The sequence below is a fragment of the Ochotona princeps genome, chromosome 5 (assembly GCF_030435755.1).
Source record: "Ochotona princeps isolate mOchPri1 chromosome 5, mOchPri1.hap1, whole genome shotgun sequence".
NCBI classification, from domain to species: domain Eukaryota; kingdom Metazoa; phylum Chordata; class Mammalia; order Lagomorpha; family Ochotonidae; genus Ochotona; species Ochotona princeps.
This window is the reverse complement of record NC_080836.1, coordinates 81,424,908-81,446,514: the sequence shown is the minus strand read 5'-3', so window position 1 is coordinate 81,446,514 and position 21,607 is coordinate 81,424,908. Positions and strand designations below refer to the sequence as shown.

General features: G+C 37.9%; 1 protein-coding gene across 1 annotated transcript in view; it reads right to left on the bottom strand.

Moving 5' to 3' along the window:
* The window catches only part of CPO (carboxypeptidase O), a 46,727-nt gene that overhangs the window by 7,307 nt on the left and 17,813 nt on the right, over positions 1 to 21,607 (bottom strand). Inside the window, exons 2-7 of the mRNA XM_058664288.1 lie at positions 10,978 to 11,077; positions 9,564 to 9,665; positions 4,960 to 5,064; positions 3,996 to 4,106; positions 2,791 to 2,881; positions 688 to 890 (exon numbers count right to left, since the gene is read on the bottom strand). Coding sequence (XP_058520271.1) covers positions 688 to 890; positions 2,791 to 2,881; positions 3,996 to 4,106; positions 4,960 to 5,064; positions 9,564 to 9,665; positions 10,978 to 11,077 — 712 coding nt within the window. The remainder of the gene's footprint in view (positions 1 to 687; positions 891 to 2,790; positions 2,882 to 3,995; positions 4,107 to 4,959; positions 5,065 to 9,563; positions 9,666 to 10,977; positions 11,078 to 21,607) is intronic.

Sequence of the window (21,607 nt, the reverse complement as noted above, 5' to 3'; positions counted from 1 at the left end):
GAAATACTATAGTGATTTTTAATGTGCACCGTCTTTGATTTGTCCAAAGGTTCACAAAAGAGAAAACAGCTCAGCCCTGTTTCGGTCGTTCCAGTCTCCAGTGCCTTGGTAAACACAGCTTTGGAGGAGAATGTGTATCTTAGATCATGCAAAACACGGTTTCTTTGCCTCAGCTTGCACGGTCTGGGCACTTCCCCTCACAAATATTCCTAAGCAGATATTGTAGGAAGAGTTTAGAAGAAAATAGAGCATTGTGTTGAGCAGAGAAGAGAGCAGATAGTATTTAGCTGTGTTATTTCAGATATGCCATATTCCACAACAGCTGGCAGATCTCTTTAAAGTATGGCTTAAAAGCTATAATTGCTGAATGGAGCTGCGAGAGAATTTACAGAAATGAAAGCACATTCCTGCAGATTATTAACATAATCATCTCACTTATATTACGGACGAATACCTAAGATGTCGCCCTACTTGACACTTTATGGAGCAGGTAGTTAACGTAGGTAAAGTAGCATTTAACCCGAAGCCTTCCAGTAGGCACCTGGCAAAGAACAAAAAGCAGGAAAAAGAAACTAAAGAGAAGTAAAGGGGTATGTGTGCTGGAGCCAACCTTAGAAATGGAAATCAGTAAAGGGAAGGCAGAGATTCTACCGCAGCTTTTCTGGAAGCCATGTGCTATGAACTTACCAGTTCTTCATAGTTGCTTGGCTTATTACTGGTATAGCCATACGGCAAGAGAATGTACTGCCCATAAGAGTGTATGGTCAGGAAGCACACAATGTTCTCCTTCTGGCTCTCCACAAAACTGGCGACAGCTTTAGTCTCTGGTTCAGACATTGGACCTGTCCCACAGAATGTTAAATCTTGGCAGTTTTTAGATGCACCAATACCTGGAATATTCAGGAAACCATAAAGAAAGCTTTAGGATCTCAATTTAGAAATGGCTGAGAGTACGAATTCTTCCCCGCTCAGAGAATCCATGGCTACCATCAGGGCTCACGCTTGGTCGGCTACTTGAGCCCTTTTAACTTAGTGAATTCCAAGACACTCTGAAGGACAGTATTTCAAGAATGAACTCTGGGAGGTAGTAGAAGTGATGTTAAAGATTTAGGAAAATCAGGGCTGGTTTTGTGATGTTGTAACACAGAAGGTAAAGCTACCACCTGCCAGGAAAACATCCCAAATGGGCTCCAATTCACACCTTGGTTACCCTACCTCTTGTACAACTCCAAGCTAACAGTCTAGGAAAATTAGCAGAATATGACCCAAGTGTTTTTGGCTCCTGCCACCCTTAAGGGAAACTTGGATGACGCCCCTGGTTCCAGGCTTCAGCTTCATCCAATCCTGGCTGTTGAGGTTGTTGGGGCTGTTGGCACTGCTGTGTGTGTGTGTGTGTGTGTGTGTGTGTTGGGGGACAACCAGCAGAAAATCCCCCCGTGTTTCTCCCTCTCTTTCAAATTATAAATAAATAAATAGGCAATTCTCTTTAAAAAGGTTTGGAAGCATATTCCATGGTTACATGTCCCTGGAAGGAGGATGCAAGTGACATGGCATTTCAATAACCAGTGCTTAATCAAGCCTGTGGGGGCTCTGAGACAAGCAGTTCAGAGACAGTTGTGAAATTCCCAAGTCTGGCCCCACCAGTTATAGTGGCCTATATTGTTCATTCAGTGTTTCACTTGCTTAAGCGTCATTGGAGCTGTTTTACAAGGACCTAAAGCAATTTGACCTTCTTACTTCCAGCAATAAGGATCATCAGTTGAGCATTTCTTGTATGCCAAGTAATGTTTTCTGTTCCCTTCTAGTTAGAATCAACATTATCATTGAATTCTCACAACACCTATTGACAAGATAGCTCACACACATTTAAGAGAAAAGTAAAGCATGAAGACGAAGCTATTTTTTTCCCAAAACCACAGAGCTGCCATGTCTGAATTGTAACCCTTGCCATCTTGGTAGTGGCAGTGTTCTTTGTTTCTGCTTCTACTTCCAATTCATTGACCATATTAGGATTTGGAAACATGAAATGTCATAAGGAACAGAAAACATGTGCTTTGTTTACTGCCCCCTGCGCTGTTATAAAACAATCTGTGCATATTTTTTGATCTTTCTTTATGATAATATGTACCTATAGATTTAAACAAAATTCTATATTTATTTTTTAAAATATTTATTTTGATTATAAAGGAGATTTACAGAGAGAAGAAGAGACAAAGACCTTTCATTTTCCAGTTCACTCCCCAAAACGACCACAATGGCCAGAGCTGAGCTGATCAGAAGCCAGCAGCCAGGAGCTTTCTCCAGATATCCCATATGAGTGCAGGGTCCCAAAGCTTTGGAATATCCTCCACTGCTTTTCTAGATGCATTAGCAGAAAGCTGGATAGAAAGCTGGTGCTTGAAGGCGGAGGGTTTGTCTCCTGAGCCATTGTGCCAGCCCTGATATATTTCAAATACTTATATAAGAAATACTTCAGAAAGTTCATGGAAAATATAGTCCAATGATAAGCCCATTTTGGTGTGTTACTCTTCTGAACGCTTTGAGGTTTCCTTGTTTTCACACTAAGTCATTGTTTACCCAGCTCTTTTGAAGACAGCCTGCAGTTGAATGCTGATAGCTCTTCACTATACAGACAGTATCATCCCCTTGGGGGAATGATACTTGTTCGGGAGGCCCAAAAGTAGAGTGAAAACAGATGCTTACTTCAGAAATTATGCTTTTAGTAACTCACTTTTTTTTTTAATGGACACTACTTTTGTCCATTTACTTACCTACTAAACATATACTTACTACACCAGGAGGCATTGAAGTTTCTATTGAGATCAGACCCAAAACATGTTCCGTTATCATGTGGTGAACGAGATTTCCTCCAGAGACGATCCTGTAACAGAGGAGCCCAGCGAAGTCACCATTCTGACGTTGCGTAAGTCACAGTATTAGTGGGGAGAGGTGGTCCTTTAACATGAAAGATGTTCTGGAAGAAACCGCCTTCCATGTGATAAACGCTGCTGTATAAAACTTTTAGTTTCGTGGACAGACTAGCAAGCCCAATAACCGAGACAGACATCTGTGCACATTCAACCAGACACACGGAAACACACGGTGGGGGGTGAAGGGGAGGCAGTGCGGTCTCTTCCTCTTGAGCGGATCGGCAGTGCCCATGGATGCATTCTGCTTGCTCCGAGCCAGCTGCAGGGTCAGGGTGTAGGTCGGAGAAACACAGATGAAAGGAAAATAGCCCGACAGATGGGGAAGACTCATTCCAGGTGTATCAGAGATGATCTTCCCACATATCTAAATGCTGAAGATGAATGGGTTGAGATGGAGATATTGACAAGTTTCACCACATAAGCTCATACACCATGCTGGAAAAACTGCTCTAGGGAGGAGAAACTCCATGAAGGGCCTATGGGGGAGCGTTGGAGGAGGGAGGGATGAATACTCAACACACAGGGACTCTTTCTTCTAGAGCGATGTACCTTAAAAACACGTAAAGCGAAAGTTGTGTAGCGCATTAAACGACTTTACATTTGTCCCCTTGTGATTGAATGCCTTGAAAAGTGCAGGCTGGCTTAGTGATTGCATGCCCTTTTTTATGTCCTCATGCTTCACGACTGACTTGAGGCAGACGCTGGGTGCTGTCTTTAACTTGATAGCAATAGAATTCTAACTAGGCAGCAGGAAATCTAGAAGCATTAAGAAGATGGAGAAGAAAGAAAGACCTTATTGTAAAACTGATCATATGTTTAAAACAAGGAAAAACCTAGGCTGACTTCAACTTCCAAAAGGCTTTCATATCCTCAATCTGAAAGTTGCCTGTAGCTATTTGCGTAACAGATGTTGAGCAGACAGTATTGCATATTAAAGGCATAATGGTGGATTATTTCTTCCCATGGGTAAATATTTTTTATAGCCAGCCTTCATAACTTCAGGAGAAGGAACCTGATTGGAGCTTGGATTGATCAGGGCGTCCAAGGACCCCTCACTGTACTCACAGTGGTCCACGAGTAGATATAACCGTCTATGTTGAGAACAGGAAGCACATAGAAGTCCAGGCTGTTGAGAAGCCTGCTCATCCTTGAGTCATCCTGATAGTTTTGTAGGATCTGAAAAGTTAAAGAGGGGAATATTTGGAATTTGGAATAATCCTCTCCTAATTTTCTACCAACTTCAACTTCATCATAAAAGGCAACTACACCTCACACCTCCAACCTCCCACTAAGCCTCAGCTGTCATAGCTTTCATAGTTGTGGTTCTCAAACTTCATCACACATGAGTATCACTTGGAGGACCCAATCCACACAGGTCGCCTTTGCTCTGCACGTCCCCCACCTCGTTAGTGCTCCCCCTGCTGCAGGGTCCAAGTTCCCATTATTGCTCATGCTGTCATCCCAGGGACCATACTCTGAGAACTATTCTGTAGGGATTTTTTTTAATGTTTGGAATTTTTAAAAGATTAACCAGAAAGGTTCGTCATTGTTAAAGACTTCTTAATTCCTCAGGGGAAGGCTATAGCCAACTCCTAAAAATTCACCATGCTACGTATCTTCTTTATGTTAAGTCTCTTACCCACCCAACAGACTCACAAAGTGGTTGTTTCCTATGCCTTCCACAGATGAAAAACTAGAGATTCCCAAGTAAGAAAATTTGCCCGAAGCTTTTAGAAATAGACAGACTTGTGTTTAAAATAATCTCTGATACCTAAGAGATCTTCTACATTAGAACATTTTTACCCTCCAATAAAGGTGATTTCTGAATGGGATGAGAGCAGAGTATTAGCTCAGGTTTCAGGGAAGCTGTATGTTGATTCTATTTCACCCGAGGAGAAGGAACATTGGCTTGTAAAGAGTTGTGTGGCTAATCTATAACTTGAAAATGAATTCCATTCTAGGGAACCAAGAAGAGATGACAGATATTGATGGGCTGGCTTACCATTATGAGGATGATCAAGACACTTACTTCTTTCACAAACCATTGGCAAAAAGCAGGAGCAATCCATTCCCTGGCATGAATTCCACAGTCCATCCAAATGCTCTTCTTGGGGTTACTGGATGGTTGACTTATCTGGGGGTGTAGGGATGGCAATCCATGATCAATTACCAATCATTCTTTTTTTAAATTACATTGTATTATGTGACACAGTTTCATAGGCTCTGATGTTCCCCCAACCCCTCGCCAAACCCTCCCCCCATGGTAGATTCCTCCACCTTGTTGCAATATTACAGATCAAATTCAGTTGAGATTTTTTCATTGCAAGCATATACCAAGCAAAGAGTCCAGCATCTAATTGTCCAGGTACATTCAATGGTTTTTGGGGGAGATCATCTCTGGTCTGAAGGTAGAGCTGGCAGGATATCATCCTGATCAATTAAAAGCCCCAACATAATATCAACAACAATTCACAATAGTATGGAATTAATTGTCATGGTATTGGGTAACCAATACGTTACAAGATGCAAGTTCTTAACCACATCCTGTGACTACTTCATTGACGTTTCAGTTTTAGTTTATATACAACCAGTTTCTATACACCTTAAAATGGCTATAGGGTACTATTCAGCTGTCTCGTGTCTAGCCTCAATTTAGTATTTAGCAGCCTATAGCATTGAGGCATAATTCTACTGAACTTGGCAAATTTTAGGATAGTCTAAATTGGTTTATAACTCTAGCAAGGCATATGTCAACAGTTGAGGTGTAGAACTGTTTTAGGAGGGGTGTGCAGAGAAATCTTCCATTCCCCAGTGAGCAGTATCTAATCTCGGTGTCCTACATAGTAAGGTATATGTGAATCCACACTGACCGTTTCCTGTCTGGTTCTAAGCTTTCCTTGTTGTTCTCTGTCTATTCTGATTTTGTTTGTTTGTTTGTTAGTTTTTTGATGGGGGGGTCCGGAGCGACCCTGCTGGTCTTTACAAGAGAGGATGGGGATCCTTTCCCTGGCATGAATTCCACATCCATCCAAATGCTCTTCTTGGGGTTATTGGATGGTTGACTTATCTGGGGGTGTGGGGATGGCAATCCATGATCAATTACCAATTATTCTTATGTGAAAATATCAGTTTTTGTATTTACTTCCCTAAAGGGCTCTTTCTCACTTTGTGATCACAAAGAGGTAAGGATATTGATGCAGTCAGCTACAACATAGCATGTTGCCCCACTGATTCTCTTGCCAGTGACCTTGATGGTGTTTAAAGAGCACTGACATCCTGTGGCATCCACCCACAGACTGGTCTTCCTTATACTTTACATTATTCCTTAACTAGGAGTATAAACACCAAGTCACAAGATAAGAGGGTAAATCTGTAAAAAGCTTATAAAGCCTTTACACATGGAATTCCTCAGAGCATAAAGTACACAAGAATCACAGATATTTAAAAATGAATCCCATTCTTCACATAAACTTGAAACCATGAGTCAGTCCAAATATGTGGTATCTTGCAATACATACTACAGTCTTCTTCCCTCACAGATGACCCCACTCTGTCTAGTCCTTTGTCTTGTTTGTCTTCTCTCCCCATCCCACTTACTACTCTTGAATATTTTTGCAAGTCCATTCCAGCAAAGGAGATCTCTATCAAAGTTGTCTGGATAAAGGAATTAATGCAGCAATTGTGGGTTCTTTTTGGTGGAGAAGAGTCTGTGAACACATATTGATTTCCTAGTCCCATCTGTTTTGGAGTTGGTGATGGCCTAGACCAGCGTCCTTTGTGAAAGCCATGGAGAGCTGGACTGGAAAAGACGCTCTCCCCTCCCCATGAGAACCTTCAAATTTGAGATAAATGTTGCACTAGATCAATCATAGTTTTAAAAATCCTCCTTTTAGCCTTACCTAGTTCTCATACTACAAGAACAATCCCGAATCTAACTCTTAATTTTTTCCTTGTAGTTATCTTCTTAGGAATATATATGTATTAATTTTTATTTCCTCCTTATTATATACTCCTTCTATTATTTATAATATAACTGGAGCGAAGAATGCTTAGATATATTTTTAGCTGACTTTGCTTGGATTTTGACACACTAGTTAAATCAAGCAGACAGAGACCCCATGCTTAATATATCAGCCAATCATTCATTTAATCCCTGGATAAATATGCTTTCTGAGCCAATTAATTATTTGCAGTTGTCAATAACTCAAATATTGAGCTGTACTCTGAAACGAACATGTCTACATTGAATAGCGACAGGGCAGTGGACTAAGTAATGCTTGTTGTCTGTGCAAGACTAACATGATTTTTAAGGAGTGATCCTAGAATGTGGTTAAGAACCTGCATTTTCTAACATATCAGTCACTCAATACAATGTCAATTAATCCCATAATGTTGGAAACTGTTGTTGATGCTATGTTATGGCTTTTATTTGCTCGGAACAATATTCTGCGAGCTATGCCTTTAAGACCAGAGTTGGTCTTCCCAAGAAACTGTGGAATTGAGCTGGACAATGAGATGCTGGACTCTATGCATGGAACATGCTTGCAATGAAAGAAACAAGACTGGAATTGAACTGTAATACTGCAATAAGGTGGAGCAATCCACCATGGGGGTGCAGGGCAAGGGGAGGGATTCGGGGAACATTAGAGCCTATGAAATGATGTTATAAAATAAAATGCAGTAGAACCCCCCCCCCCCTCAAAAAAAGAGTGATCCTGGAAAGGCAGTGTCAACAGCACATGGGAACTTGCGAGAAGTGTGTTAAAATGCCTATATCTCACATTGGAGTGTCTACATTCCACACTCAGCTCCAGCCCTTGACCCCAACCTCCCTTAAAGCAGAACCAGGGGACAGCAGTGATGGGGTTTCTGCTACTGAAATGGGAGAAATTATGTTCCTTCCACCCCCGTGAGAGACTTGGATTGAGTTCCACACTCCCCGCTTCAGCCTCACTCTGCCTCTACTATTGAGAGCATTGCTGAGTGAATCAGCAAATGGAGGCGAACTCTTTCCAATATAAATAATTTTGTATTTAAAAATCAGATTAAAGCAGATCACTTGCCCCAGCCTTGGGGTTTCTGACTCAGTAGAACAGCAGTGGGGCATGAGAATAGGCATGTCTAACAAGTTTCTAGGGGCTGCTTCACCCCAACGGAAGCTACTGGTTTGGTGTAGGTTCGTCAACTCTGGCTTCACATTAGGGTCACTTGGAGAGCTTTCAAAGCATCTGAAACAATTAAAGCCCCGTCTCTGTAGGCAGGGGCGAAACATCAGGACTATGAGAACTCTCGAGGTGATTTTAATGTTCAGCCAGGTTAGAAAAATCCCTGTTTTGGGAGTCTAGAAGTCCTAGGCTTGTGGAAAAATACTTATTTGATTATTTAATTCACTGACATGCAAAAGAGGAAAAGGCACCTGAAAATCTGCTTTTTTCCTCTGTGAATGCCACTATCTGGCTTTGTAACAGTGAAGAAGCCACCTCATTCCCCCGAGTCTTTGTTTCTGCAGCCACAAGGTAAAGGAGTCAAAAATAAAAGCTTCTGTGGTATTTAAACCTTTTATTGGAGGGGTCAGCATTGTGGATTAGCCGGTTAAGCAGCCACTTGTGATGCTGGCATCCCATACATGCACAGTTCAAGTCCCAGCTGTATCTCTTCTGATCCACGTTCCTGTTAATAGCTTGGAAAAGCAGTGTGCTGCTGGGAGACCTGAGGGACTTCACCAGGGTCTTTGAGCCCAGACTGCCCAAGCTCTTCCGCGGGGAGCCACACGGCTTGGCTAAAGGCACCCATGTGGGTCAAAAAAAAAATAACAGTATCTTCCAGGATGGGGTGGTCCCAAAAGCCCGCTGAGCATCCCTCCCCTGCAAGAGCCAGTGTGCTCAGCTGTACACACCTGCGCTGATTAGAAAAGCCGCCAAGCAGGCGGTCCTAAATGCCCAACGCAAGCGCCCCTCCCCCAAGGCAGCCACATGGCCTGGCTACAGGCACCCTTGCTGGTAAAAAAAATAATAATAACTTTCTGTATGAGATGGTCCCTGAAGCTTGCTGAGCGTCCCTCCCTCCCTGGGAGCACCTGGGAAAGCACTGAAGATGGTCCAATTGGGTCTCTGCACCTATATGGAAAAACTAGGGTGAAGCTCCTAATATTGGCCTGGCTCAGCTCTGGTCATTGTGGCCATTTGTGGAGTGAACTGGTTTATTATGAAGATTCCTCTCTCTAATTCTGCCTTTCAAATAAGCAAGTAAGTCTCTTAAAAAAAAAAAAAGAAACAGGAGAAATCTCTTAAACAATTTTTTTTACAAAACAACCAAAAATGCAAAATAGCAGTGGAAAATGAACTGGTTTTGGCTGAAGTGTGGGTTGACAATCGACCACTGCCATTTCTAGGTCTTACGCTCATGGCCACACCCAGTCACCCAATTTTCTACTCCAAAACTTGATTCTTCAAGATTTTTACGTTTTAATTTCAAGAACCCAGTTTGGAAGAGAAAAGGTGAAGTCTTTCTGCACTGGCTCTTTTAGCCTTTTCCATGTTTCTGATTGAAGTGTTGAGTAGGAGACAGATAGCCTCAGATTGGGGGAAGGAGGCTTTCTTTTCCCACATGATAATTCCTAGCCTTCTCACTCACCTTCAGATAATACATGGGTCGACTTTCATAGGTCATTCCTAGGAAATGCTGCGTCACCATGTCTGTGTACCTCTCACCTATCTGGTACATCCACTGGTAGATCTGAAACAGTCAGGGAATATTAGATATCAATAGGAAGATTGCTGGCCCAGCTCTGATTAAGGTAACTTTTTCTTCGCTAATATATTGAACTCTGAACTCTTTGTTTGAGATAGTGATTGCTGTGTACTAAACAAAACAGAAAACTAAAGCAATGATCGATCTCCTTCCCTTAATTCTCTTTTCTTTAATAATCTGCTCTACCACCAAGCCTTGGGGCATTTGGTTCAACTTTATAAATACATAAACATTCTAATAATGCAACAATCATACTTTGGAAACACTGTGCAGCAACACATGATTCACATGCCCACCAAATTTAGCTTTCATGCGGCACACAATCATGCCAGAGAAAGTTCAGTTCAGTCTTAGTTTGCAAGTTCTTCTGTCTTTATGGGTTGCAACAAGATCTTCTGCTGATGTCCATGATTCTAAGGTTAGGAAAGATTTGTCTTTTCCTTTCCAGAAAATACAAACATAAATTTGTAAAAGAAGCCCAAACTAATTGTTTCAGGTCAACTGTGTAGATCTGAGTAAATTCTGATTGAAGTACACATCTTGCACCAGGCTTGGAAAGTCTTACTTCTTGTCCTAGAAGTCCACAACTTAGGGTTCTCTCAGAATAATTCAGTAAGAAAATTTTACCAACGTATTGCAGAATGACTCTCACACTCAATTTCTAAACAGTTGATATCCCTGAATAATAACGATCACAAATTGTGGAATAGTTAATTTTGGACAACAAATATACCACTTAAAATTTTCAAAATTGTAGTTGACACTCAACATAAGGCATCCATAAATGAAATGTACTATTGTAACAACAATACTTAGTATTTACAGTTCAATTTGTTGACTTTATATATGTGTCCTGTGTGCATCTATAACATGCTTAGGACAAGAGACCTGGAGACCTGATTATGCTAAGATGCCTAAAGTCTTGGATGAGAGGCTAAGAAGAGTTTGTAGCAGCAATATCTGTGACATATTCATTGCTTAATCAAGAATAATACAGTTTTGCATTTGCTTTCATAACAGTGCTGCAAGACAGATACTACTTTTCCTATTCCACAAAAGAGGAAACAGGACCTGTGGGATGTTCTTTTCTCTTTTTTGTATTGTTAATTTTGATTTTTGTTCCATGTCACCAGATTTTGTAGTTTGGTTGGTAGTGGCAGGGGTGATGCTGATGCTTGGAAATCCCTTGAATTCAGTGTACAGGCAAATAATTCCAGAATTGAAGACCTTTCAGCCCATTGATATTAACAATGAACTATTGGTCATCACCAACCTTCTCCCATTTGTTTTTGCTTACCTCTGTCATGGAGTGATATTTGTCATAGGAATAATTCTCCAGAGTCCTCCATGAACTCAGTGGCTTGTCCACATCCTCTTGCCCATCTTGTGGCACAAATCTGAACAGGGAAGAAGGTAGGTTGGTGAAAACAAACAAACAAAAAACAGTAGAAAGCAGAGTGCACAAAATTTGGAAGACACAAGTGTAGGGAAAGAATGTTATTCTAGCCTTTCAGATAGGCTCAGATAATTCAATATCATATTGTAGATTTAAAAAAAAACTTTGAAATTTGTAAAAGAATAATAGCTAAGATTTATTGAACTGGAACTCATTTGACACATGCAGTGTTCTAAGCAATTTAAGTCTCATTTTACTTCTAAAACTGAGATAGGTACACATATCTATTTCAGAAATGAGGAAGCTGTCTCATAACGAAAGTGTTATTGTATTTAAACCTTGACACTCTGACCAAAGGGCTTGCGATATTAACCATGGAGCTAAGTGTAATAGTGAGAACTGATTGTTATGCAAGGAGTTGTCTTTTTAAAAATATTCATCATTTTTTAATGGTTTTTGGTTTACAGGACAACTAAGGGGAAAGTTCCCATGAGATGCCCTCATCTGCCTGTCCCTTAGACACGACGCTGCTGACAACAGACACCCCTCTTACAATAATGATACATTCATTACAACCAATGAACCCACGTGGATACATCATCCAAATGCATAGTTCACAGTGCGCTTATTCTTAGAGTTGTATATTCTGTGTGTTTGGAACAATTCTTGATGACACATATCTACCATTAGTGAATTATATTGACTAGCTTTATGGCCATAAATATCCTCCGTATTCTACTAATTCATCCTTCTCTCCATCTCACTGCTAGCAGCTACTTAAAATTTTACTGTTTCCATCATTTCACCTTTTCAAGAATTATATAATGTGTTTCCTTCTAGATTGGCTACTTTTAACAATGTGCGTCAAGTTTCACCATATTCTACCATGTCTTGCTCATTCACCTCTTTATTACTATTGTATAATGTTCTATTCACTATCGTATATCACCTATTGATGCGACATTGGACCTTTTGGAGGTTACAAATAGTTAAAAACTTTCCAACTAGTTGCAAACATCCATGTGTAGGTTTTGGTGTGGACATATTTTTAATTCATTTGGGTAAGTACTAAAAGGTTGAATTGCTGCATCATGTAGGAAAAGTGTGTTTAATTTTGCATCACATTGTCAGTGGTTTTCCAGAATAATTGTACCATCTTGCAGCCCTTTTCTCAGCAATAATGCCAAGGAGTGAAGGAGTTCTGTTACTTTGTCATCAGCCTTTGGTGTTGCCAGTGTTTTGGCTTTTGGCCATCTTAACTGGTTCATTCAAAATTCCCTGGAAACAGATAGTGTAAAACATTGTTTCATATGCTGATTTGCCTATCTATTTTGTCGTGGTTGTTATTATTATCATTGCTGAGTGTTCTGTTCAAGTCTTTTGCGCATTTGTGAATCAGGCTGTTCTTTTACTTATTGTGGAGTTTTAAGAGCTGAAATAACTCTCCATATAAGGCATATTTTAGGTAATAACCTCGGATGTGTATTTTGTAAGTATGGTATCTTAGTTCATATCTGGTCTTTTCATTTTCTTGACTTTTTGTTTTCACAGAGTACAAGTTAATAAGCTCAGCTTATCGGTTATATATGGATTGTCCTTTCTATATTGTGTCTTAAAAATCATCACCATACTCGATGCCATTGAACTTTTCTTCTGAGTTATCTCCTTGAGTTTTATGGTTTTGCACTTTGCATTTAGCACTATGATATGTTTTAAGATAACATTTGTGAAGGGTACAATGTCTGGGTCTAAATTCACTGTGTTTTTTTGTGAATGGATGTATATTTGTTGAAATCACTCTAGATAGTTTCTGTTTGATAGGTTTTTCCCTCATTTTACTATCTTTGTTCTTTTGTCAAAGATTATTTAATTACATCTATGTGACTTTATTTGTTAGCTTCCTATTTTCTTTCATTGGTCTGTTTGGCTGTTCATTTGCTGATACTACACTGTCTTGATTTCTTTAGCTTTATATTAAGTATTGAAATTAGGAAGTGTCAGTTTGCTGACTTTATTCTTCTACTTACAAATAGATCTTTTGTTTCTCCATTACACTTTAAAATCAATTTGTCTTTAATCACAGAAGTTTTACTAGGATTTTAATTATGATTGTGCTGAATCCATAGAAAAGTTTTGTGAGGAACTGACATCTCAGCAATGTTGAGTCAGTTTGTAAACAGAGACTATATCTCCATTTAGTTATTAAAAAAATATATATGGGATCCTATGGGATCCCAGCACTTGGAGGTGGAGGATGAGCCAGTTGAGCCATCGTGCCAGCCCCCAGTTCTTCTTTTATGTCTTTCATTAGGATTTTGGTTTTCTCTATATAGATCCTTCATTCTGTGCGTGAGAATATAAATAGTGACATGCTTTATATTTAAAATTCTGCTTGTGGCACTTAGGTTTGTATAGACTCAGCTATGGGTGTCACCACCATGTGGGTAGTGAATCAGCAGATGAAACATACCGCTTTCTTTCCATCTCTCTGTAAATCTACCTTTCAAATAAAATTACAAATAAATATTTTTTTTTAAAAGAGTAGATCTTCCATCTGCTAGATTAAAAAAGAGAATACTTGCATGGGTTTTGTTGTTTTCTGTTAGTTTCATCTCTTCAAAACACTTTCTTCTGATTGAATCATTCAATGACTCCTAGATCACACAGTAGCATCATTTTCTGCAAGAAGGTTCTTGATTTTCATTTCTTCAGCTACACGTTGGTCATTTAGTAGCATGTTATTTAACTTCATGGTGTTGTTAATTTCTTTTTTCTCCCTGATGTTGATTTTGTTTTGTGGCTTTTCATTTAAGGAGATGTATAGTAGCTGTGTAATAGAGACTGTTATATCTAGTAACATGTCATTTAAGTTTATGGCATTGTAAATTTCTATTTTTCTTTTTATTGTTGATTTTGTATTATGATTTTTCATTTAAGGGGATGTACAGTAGCTGTGAAATGGAGACTAACATCCAGATGTGAGGATACAATGTGGCATGCATTTCTACTTCCAGATACAGATGGACTTACAATGAAACTGTGTACTATATCTTGACAATAGGATGCTGGACTCTCTGCCACTGTCCATGCCCGCAATGATGGACATATGACTGTGTATGAAGAACTATATTTTAGTAATGATAGAGGAACTAGGTGGGGGAGGGAATTGGGGAGGGGATAAGGGAAATGCCAGGAGCCTACAGAACTGTATCATAAAATGATAATAATAATAATAATAATAATAATAATAATAATAATAATAATAAAAAAATGTTAAAAAAGAATACATTGTTTACACAAAAACACAACACTTCTTTATTGCTAGTACACAGAAAATGGAGTGACTTTAATGTGTTCATCCTACATTTTATAACATTACTATAATTGATTGTTAGTTCCAGGAGATTTTGTTTATTATATATTTTATGTACACAATCATGTCATCTGCAAACTTTAAAAAGTCATTTTTATTTATCATTGAGCAATCTGTATACTTATGATTCCTGTTTCTTGTTCTATTATACTAGCTAAACCTTCCAATACAATGTTGAAAAGCAGTAGTGAAGACAGACTTTCTTACCTTGACTGAGCTAGTGGGAATATTTGTAAGTTCTCACCATTAAGTAGATGTTAGCTACTGATTCTTTGGAGCTATTCTTTATCAAGTTGAAGCAGTATTCTTCATTTTTTTAAAATCATATGTGAATCTTGGATTTTGTCAAACATGTTTACTGTTCATTGGCGTAATCATCTGGCTTTTCTTGTGATGGATAACATTAATTGATTTTTGAATGCTCAAGCAGCTTTGCATAGTTGGGATAAACCTCACTTGGTTGTGCATTATAACTTTTTTGTACGTATTTTGCTGGATTTGCTTTGCTAGTATTTTGTCGAGAATTTTTGTGTCTATGTTGATGATAGTGGTCTATAATTATCTTTCTGCCAGTTTTTTTTGTCTGATTTTGATTTGAAATACAGCTGTCCTTTCAGCATGGGTTAGGACATAATTCTCTCTGCTTCTGTCTTCTCCAAGAGATATATGGAATTTGTGTACATTCTTTTTTTATGAGATTAATTTATTTTTATTGGAAAGGCAGATATACGGAGAGGAGGAGAGACAGAGAGGAAGAGCTTCTGTCTGATGGTTCACTCCCCAAGTGAGCGCAATGGCTGGAGTCAAGCCAATCCAAAAGTTTCGGGTCTCCCTCGTGGGTGCAGAGTCCCAAGGATTTGGGCTGTCCCCAACTGCTGTCCCAGGCCACAAGCAGGGAGCTGGATGGGAAGCAGGGATGCCAGGATTAGAACCAGCAACCATATGGGATCCCGGCGCTGCAAGGCGAGGACTTCAACCACTATGCTATTGCGCCGGGCCCATAAATTCTTATGTTCAGTAGAATTTAGCAGGGAACTCGTCTAGGCCTAGTTCTCTTGGTTTTAGAAGGCTATTAATTAATCATTAAACATCTTTAATATAGGCAGGTTTACACCAATTGTCTGTTTATGGTTTATCTTTTAATGATTTGATAAAATTATTCAGTTCCTTCTCTATGCCAGAGATTATGCTAAAACTGAAGAGCCCACACTCATCACAGTATGTAATTTCATTCTTGATACAATCCTGCAGATTGTTGCTACATTTTGCAAGTGAGGACTCTGAGGTCAAGAAGAATTAAGTCTCTTGGTGAGAGTCACAGAGCTGGTAAACCCTAGAGCTAGCACTCTATGTCTAAGCCACACAGATGTTTGATGCATGCTCTAGTGTCCTAGTAAAAGGCTTTTCTGAAGCAGAAGTGGGATTGTATTTCCGGTGCGACAGCATACTAACTGATAACTGATTCACCCAGAAGGTTTTATACAGTGATTACCATATTAATGATACTTGGAAGTGAGCTTTGAAAGATGTTGGAGTGCAAGCTTTTATGTAATGATTCCAACTTGCAAAGAAATATGTAAGTGTCTAATTAGTAATATTGCCATAATTTTTACCTGCTTCCCCACATTTTTTGAATATTCATAGTGTTGTTTCTTCTCTTTTCCTAATACTTTATTTCTTTATTTGCAAAGTGAGAATAATGAAAGTACTTTCTCAAAGGATTCTTACGGTAGTTACATAAGCTATTGCATGTTTAACAGTGAATGCATTAATTGTACCTAATAAATCATTAATAAATATCAAGATACTACAGTTCAAAACAACACCTTATTGATCTGTAATGATATAAAAATAAAAATTGTACAGGTGATAAGTTAGCCATATTTATGATATTATTCACCAAAAGCATCAAATTACAAAATATTATGATAGAATGAGAAATAACTCAAATTTCATTCATAACCACCTAAGCCCAATAACTGGATCACCACATAGTAAGCTTTTTAATCTGGTTCATTTAGCATCATATACCATAATGAGCTACTCTGATGGAAGTCAAGTTCTCCATGCAGTTCCACTACATCTATTATTGTTAATTTGAATTTAATAGAAGTTCTTTGTCCCCAAACATGTAATGTTTTATTACATGGTTGAATGGATTTTAACTTATTTAACATGTTCAAATGAATATCTCAAGAGAAATGACTGTTTAAATGATTAGTTAAAAATCAAAACAGGTTTAAAAGGAGATGTAAAGGGAAAATGCTACTGAAATTGTAACTGTTGTTTCCTCATGTGTTTCAGAAATTCATTTCTAATATTTACCAGTCGTTGTAGTTTTTAGTGAGACAGGGTGCATTGGAGTGAGAAATTTCAGCATAAGTATAAATGCATTAGTGCAAATGATGTGTTGAGACTGATTGCTTTACAAGACTAGTATCATTTTTTAAAGAAAATACAGATTCCCTTAGTGTGAAATTCACAAAAAGTAAATTGATACAGTAATTTTTAGAAGTACATTTTGTGTCTTTATGAACTAAGCAAAGATACATAGCTGGATAGCTGGTAACAACACTAATTAGCCTTATTGAGCACTATATACTAGTCAGTGGTCAAAGCACCTTGTATTGTTTTCTTATTTAACCCATTCAACAACTGAGCAAATATGTACCTTGTGACTTTATGCAAAAGTAATAATAAGTTAGCATAATATAAAGTATTGGTCTTTGAGAGCTAAAAATGCACTGCACAATAAAACATAAACAATGTGAAAAGCAAAATAACTTAGCTTTACATAACAAGATGTGATGATCCAGCTCTCTGCTAGTGCACCTGTGAATGAATAGGCAGTAAGTCTAAGTATTTAGGTCTTTGCCACTCACAGGGGACACAGATGGAGATTTTGTCTCATGGTCAACTGTGTCCAGTCTTCTGCCTTAATGGCCATACGGAAAGTGAACCAGGCAATAGCAAGGTTGGTCTCTCTCTCTCTCTCTCTCTCTCTCTCTCTTCTCACTCTCCCTATTCTCCCCCTCTCTCTGTGATTCTACATTTCCAATAAATAAATATTTGCAACACAAAAAATAAATATGATGAACTTATGCCTGGATAACTACTAATTAAATGTTTCTCAGAGTGTATAGAAGTCAAGAAAGGGAGAATTTCAAATGCAAACACAGCTGGCAACAACTGGCTAGCAATTAGGTACACCAAAGCTCTTCTAAGAATCTGACATCTATTGATGTACTCATTTGATCCTTGTGGCAATCCTTAGATAAATATTATCATCCAAATTTTTTTGTTTGTTTTCCACAGACTTTCTTATGTCTACAATTACACCATAGAAAACAAGTGTAAAATATTTATTAGCTTATTTTTAAAATCACATACTTCTATTTTGTGATGCAACAAAAACGAGCATCAACATTAATAAATTACAAAAAAGAATTTAGACTTTTTAAGCATAGGGGACAGATCATGCAGTAGCATCATCTTCTTCAAGAAGGTTCTTGATTTCTTTTTCATTTCTTCAGTGAAACATTAGTCATTCAGTAGCATGTTATTTAACTTCATGGCATTCTAAATTTCTATTTTTCTTCCTGTTGTTGATTTTGTATTGCAGTTTTTTATTTAAGGGAATGTATAATAACTGTGTAATGGAGCGTATCATATCCAGATGTGAGGATACAATGTAGTATGCATTTCCACTTCCAGACAATGATGCACTCCCAATGAAACTGTTTACTATATCTTGACAATAGGACGCTGGACTCTCTGCCATTGTCCATGCCCGCAGTGACGGACATATATGACTGTGTATGAAGAACTATACTATAGTAATGATATAGGGGAACTCAGTGAGGAGGGAGGGACTTGGGGAGGGGATAAGGGAAATCCCAGTGTCTATTGAACTGTATCATAAAATGATGATAATAAAAAAAGTAAAACTGAAAAAAAAGAAATTAAGAGGCTCTTTTTCACTCTTCTTCTCTTCGTCTTCCACACATTGATTGTGTATTGAGCCCTAAAATGGGGGAAAAATTTCACAAAATGTACTTTCACAAACATGATGGGAACAAGGACGGCAGCTGTTTTTATCTTTCCCATAGATTAGTGAATATTTCTTATCACAGGTGTCCACTCAATAGAACAGAAACATGAGTTAAGTCAATCTTTGTTATCCCCGGAGGGATTCTTCGTAAGACCCTTGTGGATAACCAAGTCCACTGAATCAGCTCACGTGTCTTATATAAAATGGCATATCATTTGCATGTAATCTACTTGCTGGTATCCTACTGCATATGTGAAATCTCTGGCTTACTCCTAATACCTGATATAATGTAAATTCTATGTGAATGGTCATTGCAACGCACTTTTTAGGAAATAATCACAAGAAAAATAATTCTGTATACTTGCGTTAGAGATACAACAATGTTTTCCTAGGTATTCTTGATCTGAATTGAAGTATGCGCAACCCTTGAATACAAAAGCCTGGATGTACTTTTTTTTTTTTTTAGTGTGAACTGCAGCTGATGAATTCCCATTTCAATTGTACTAGAATGCCCTAACAGTATCACCACAGAAAGGAATGAAAAAGGCATCTGAACATTGCAAGAACCAATACTTGGCTTCTCCAGCTAACAGCTACAGAAGCGTATGAGTTTGTTTCTCTCAAAGGACTGCATTAGATAACAAGGTCCAACCAATATGCAAAAAAAAAAAAAAAAAAAGGAAATGGGCTGGGAACTGAGTGAAAATCTGTTATATTAACAATGTTTATCATTTTTCTATGATATGCAAACACAAATAAATAAACCGCAGAAACACTGATACCTAATTCAAGTAAATATTAGAACAATATACTTCAAAAAGGAAAATCTAACCAATAAATTTAGAAATTGCCCATTTCTATGCATAATGCATATATACTTCTCTGACCAAATGGGAAGATTATTGTACTTTGTGTTTTTTTGGTAAACTGAAATTCATGAAATGTTTAGTAGAAAAATGAGCCTTTGGATACATTTGAATAAATATGCAGGTCAAGTACTAACTGATGGGATTTTAGCTGCAATAGATAAAGAGGCAAAAAAAAGCTACTATGATATTTAAGAACATTTTGTACTTACTTAGTGAAGAAATGGTCTTGTGAATATTTCATGAGGGTAATGCATTTGCAGTTATAGAATTAACATGTTTAAGGTAAAAATATTTAGAAAATATGGAAAGAAGGAAAAGGAGCAAAAAAATAGTGAAGAAAATGAAAGGACAATCCTTACCCTTTCCTCTGCCCTGAATCGAGTTGGTTGTAATTTTAGCACAATTACCATCTGCCTTTTATCTGAAAATACATTGTTCTTACACACAGAAGATACTGTCTATCCATGTATATAATTTTATTTCCCTCTCTTTCATTCCAGCTTCTATCAGAGACAGAAATATCAGTGAAATATCTGTTCAAGCATTATTTTTGATGTCTGCATCCTATTTGACAGCAAGTCTGTATAACATGATATAATTTATTTAAATATCTTGTTCTATACTGGATGTTAAAGATGTATCTATTTTTATTTTTGCTATTGTAAATAGTTCTGGACAAATTATCTTTTAGCAAATCTCATTGTTCTCATTGTTCAATTTGAACATTTTTCAAGTTATTAGATTCATATTTCTAAATCCCAAATGATTAACTAGATTTACACTTCTTGGGGAGTCTGTAGCATTGCACATGAGAACACCTAAAATTTCAAGACAAAATGACAACACTTGTAATCTTCACTAATTTTGCATTTTCGAGATGAGTATCCATCCCATGTTCTGTAGTGAATAAAGAGCATCAAAATTGCTGCTAAGCTGTGTGTTGAGTTGGTAAGACTCACATAAAAGGAACATTATTATGCAACAGCAAATTATAATGAAAATAGAAACAGCCACCAAGGACAAGAACAGCAGTCTTGAAATGTTTTTCTTGAGTACAGTCAGGAGTAGCTATGCAATGGAAGCCCCATGCCTGGAGAGCCTAATCACCCCCATCCACTACGCTCGACTTGACAATCATTTGGTTTAAATAGCAATACTGCACATGCTCATTGGAGAATAATTGCAAAATGAATAATAGTTGAGGGAAGGAAAAAAACAACCAATGATAAATATTATCATTTTGGTATATTGTGTATTCTGTATCCTTCCTTTAGTTAAGACATGCTTTTTCTTATGCTGTCAAACTGGGTTTTTTTTCGCAATTACTTTTCTCTCAAATTGTTGTATCATATATAAACAGACATAAGGAATTTAAATTATTTCCAAATTTGACAATGTGTATTTTATATATAGACCTTCACCTCAGTACATAAGACACTTTCTGTTATTTTTCTGTCTGTTTGTGTCTTCAGTATAAGCATCTAGAGACAGGGATCAGATCAAAATGATGTGTAAATTTTGAGGTGCTTGATGCTTTTAAGTGGCCATTTTTTTATTAGTCTCCCTGTGAAACATGTAAAAATTGTTGTCTCTAAGTTACGTATCAAGAATTTCAGAAAAGAAGATAAATATACCATTTCTATGAAGATCAGTATATAAGATAAAAAATGAGGACAATTTCCAAACAGGTGTTGAGCATCATATAAGCCATGGACTCTCATAATGTATCTGAAATCAGACTGTCTGTAAATATAAGCAACAACCTGAGGTCACAGTATTGATAAGGGGTAAAACTGAGAGTGGTGCTCTCTGTTCTAGGCAAGGAAATTCATTGCAAAATAATTATAACTATGAAGCAAAAAAGGAAATACCGATTCTAACAACATATACTTCATGAGATGTGTCAAATGAGCAAAATAATGTTCTATGTGAACAACAGAAAACTAAATGGAAACTATGCTCACACAGTTTAGTATAGTCACACAGTGTTTGCGTGAATGGCACAGCACATACAATAGTGATCCCATAAGCCGCCAGCGTTTCAAGTCAGTGTAAGACGTGAGTTTTAACTATGCCTCTTTCAGTTCAGCTCTCTGCCAATGTACCTGAGAAGGCAGCAGAAGTTGGCCTGAGTGACCTGGTCACCCAACACAGACCTGTCTGTTAATGTCCTATGGAGAAGGGGACCAGCGCATGGAAGAACTCCCCCTTTCTCTTCCTTCTGTTTTTATTGCTCTG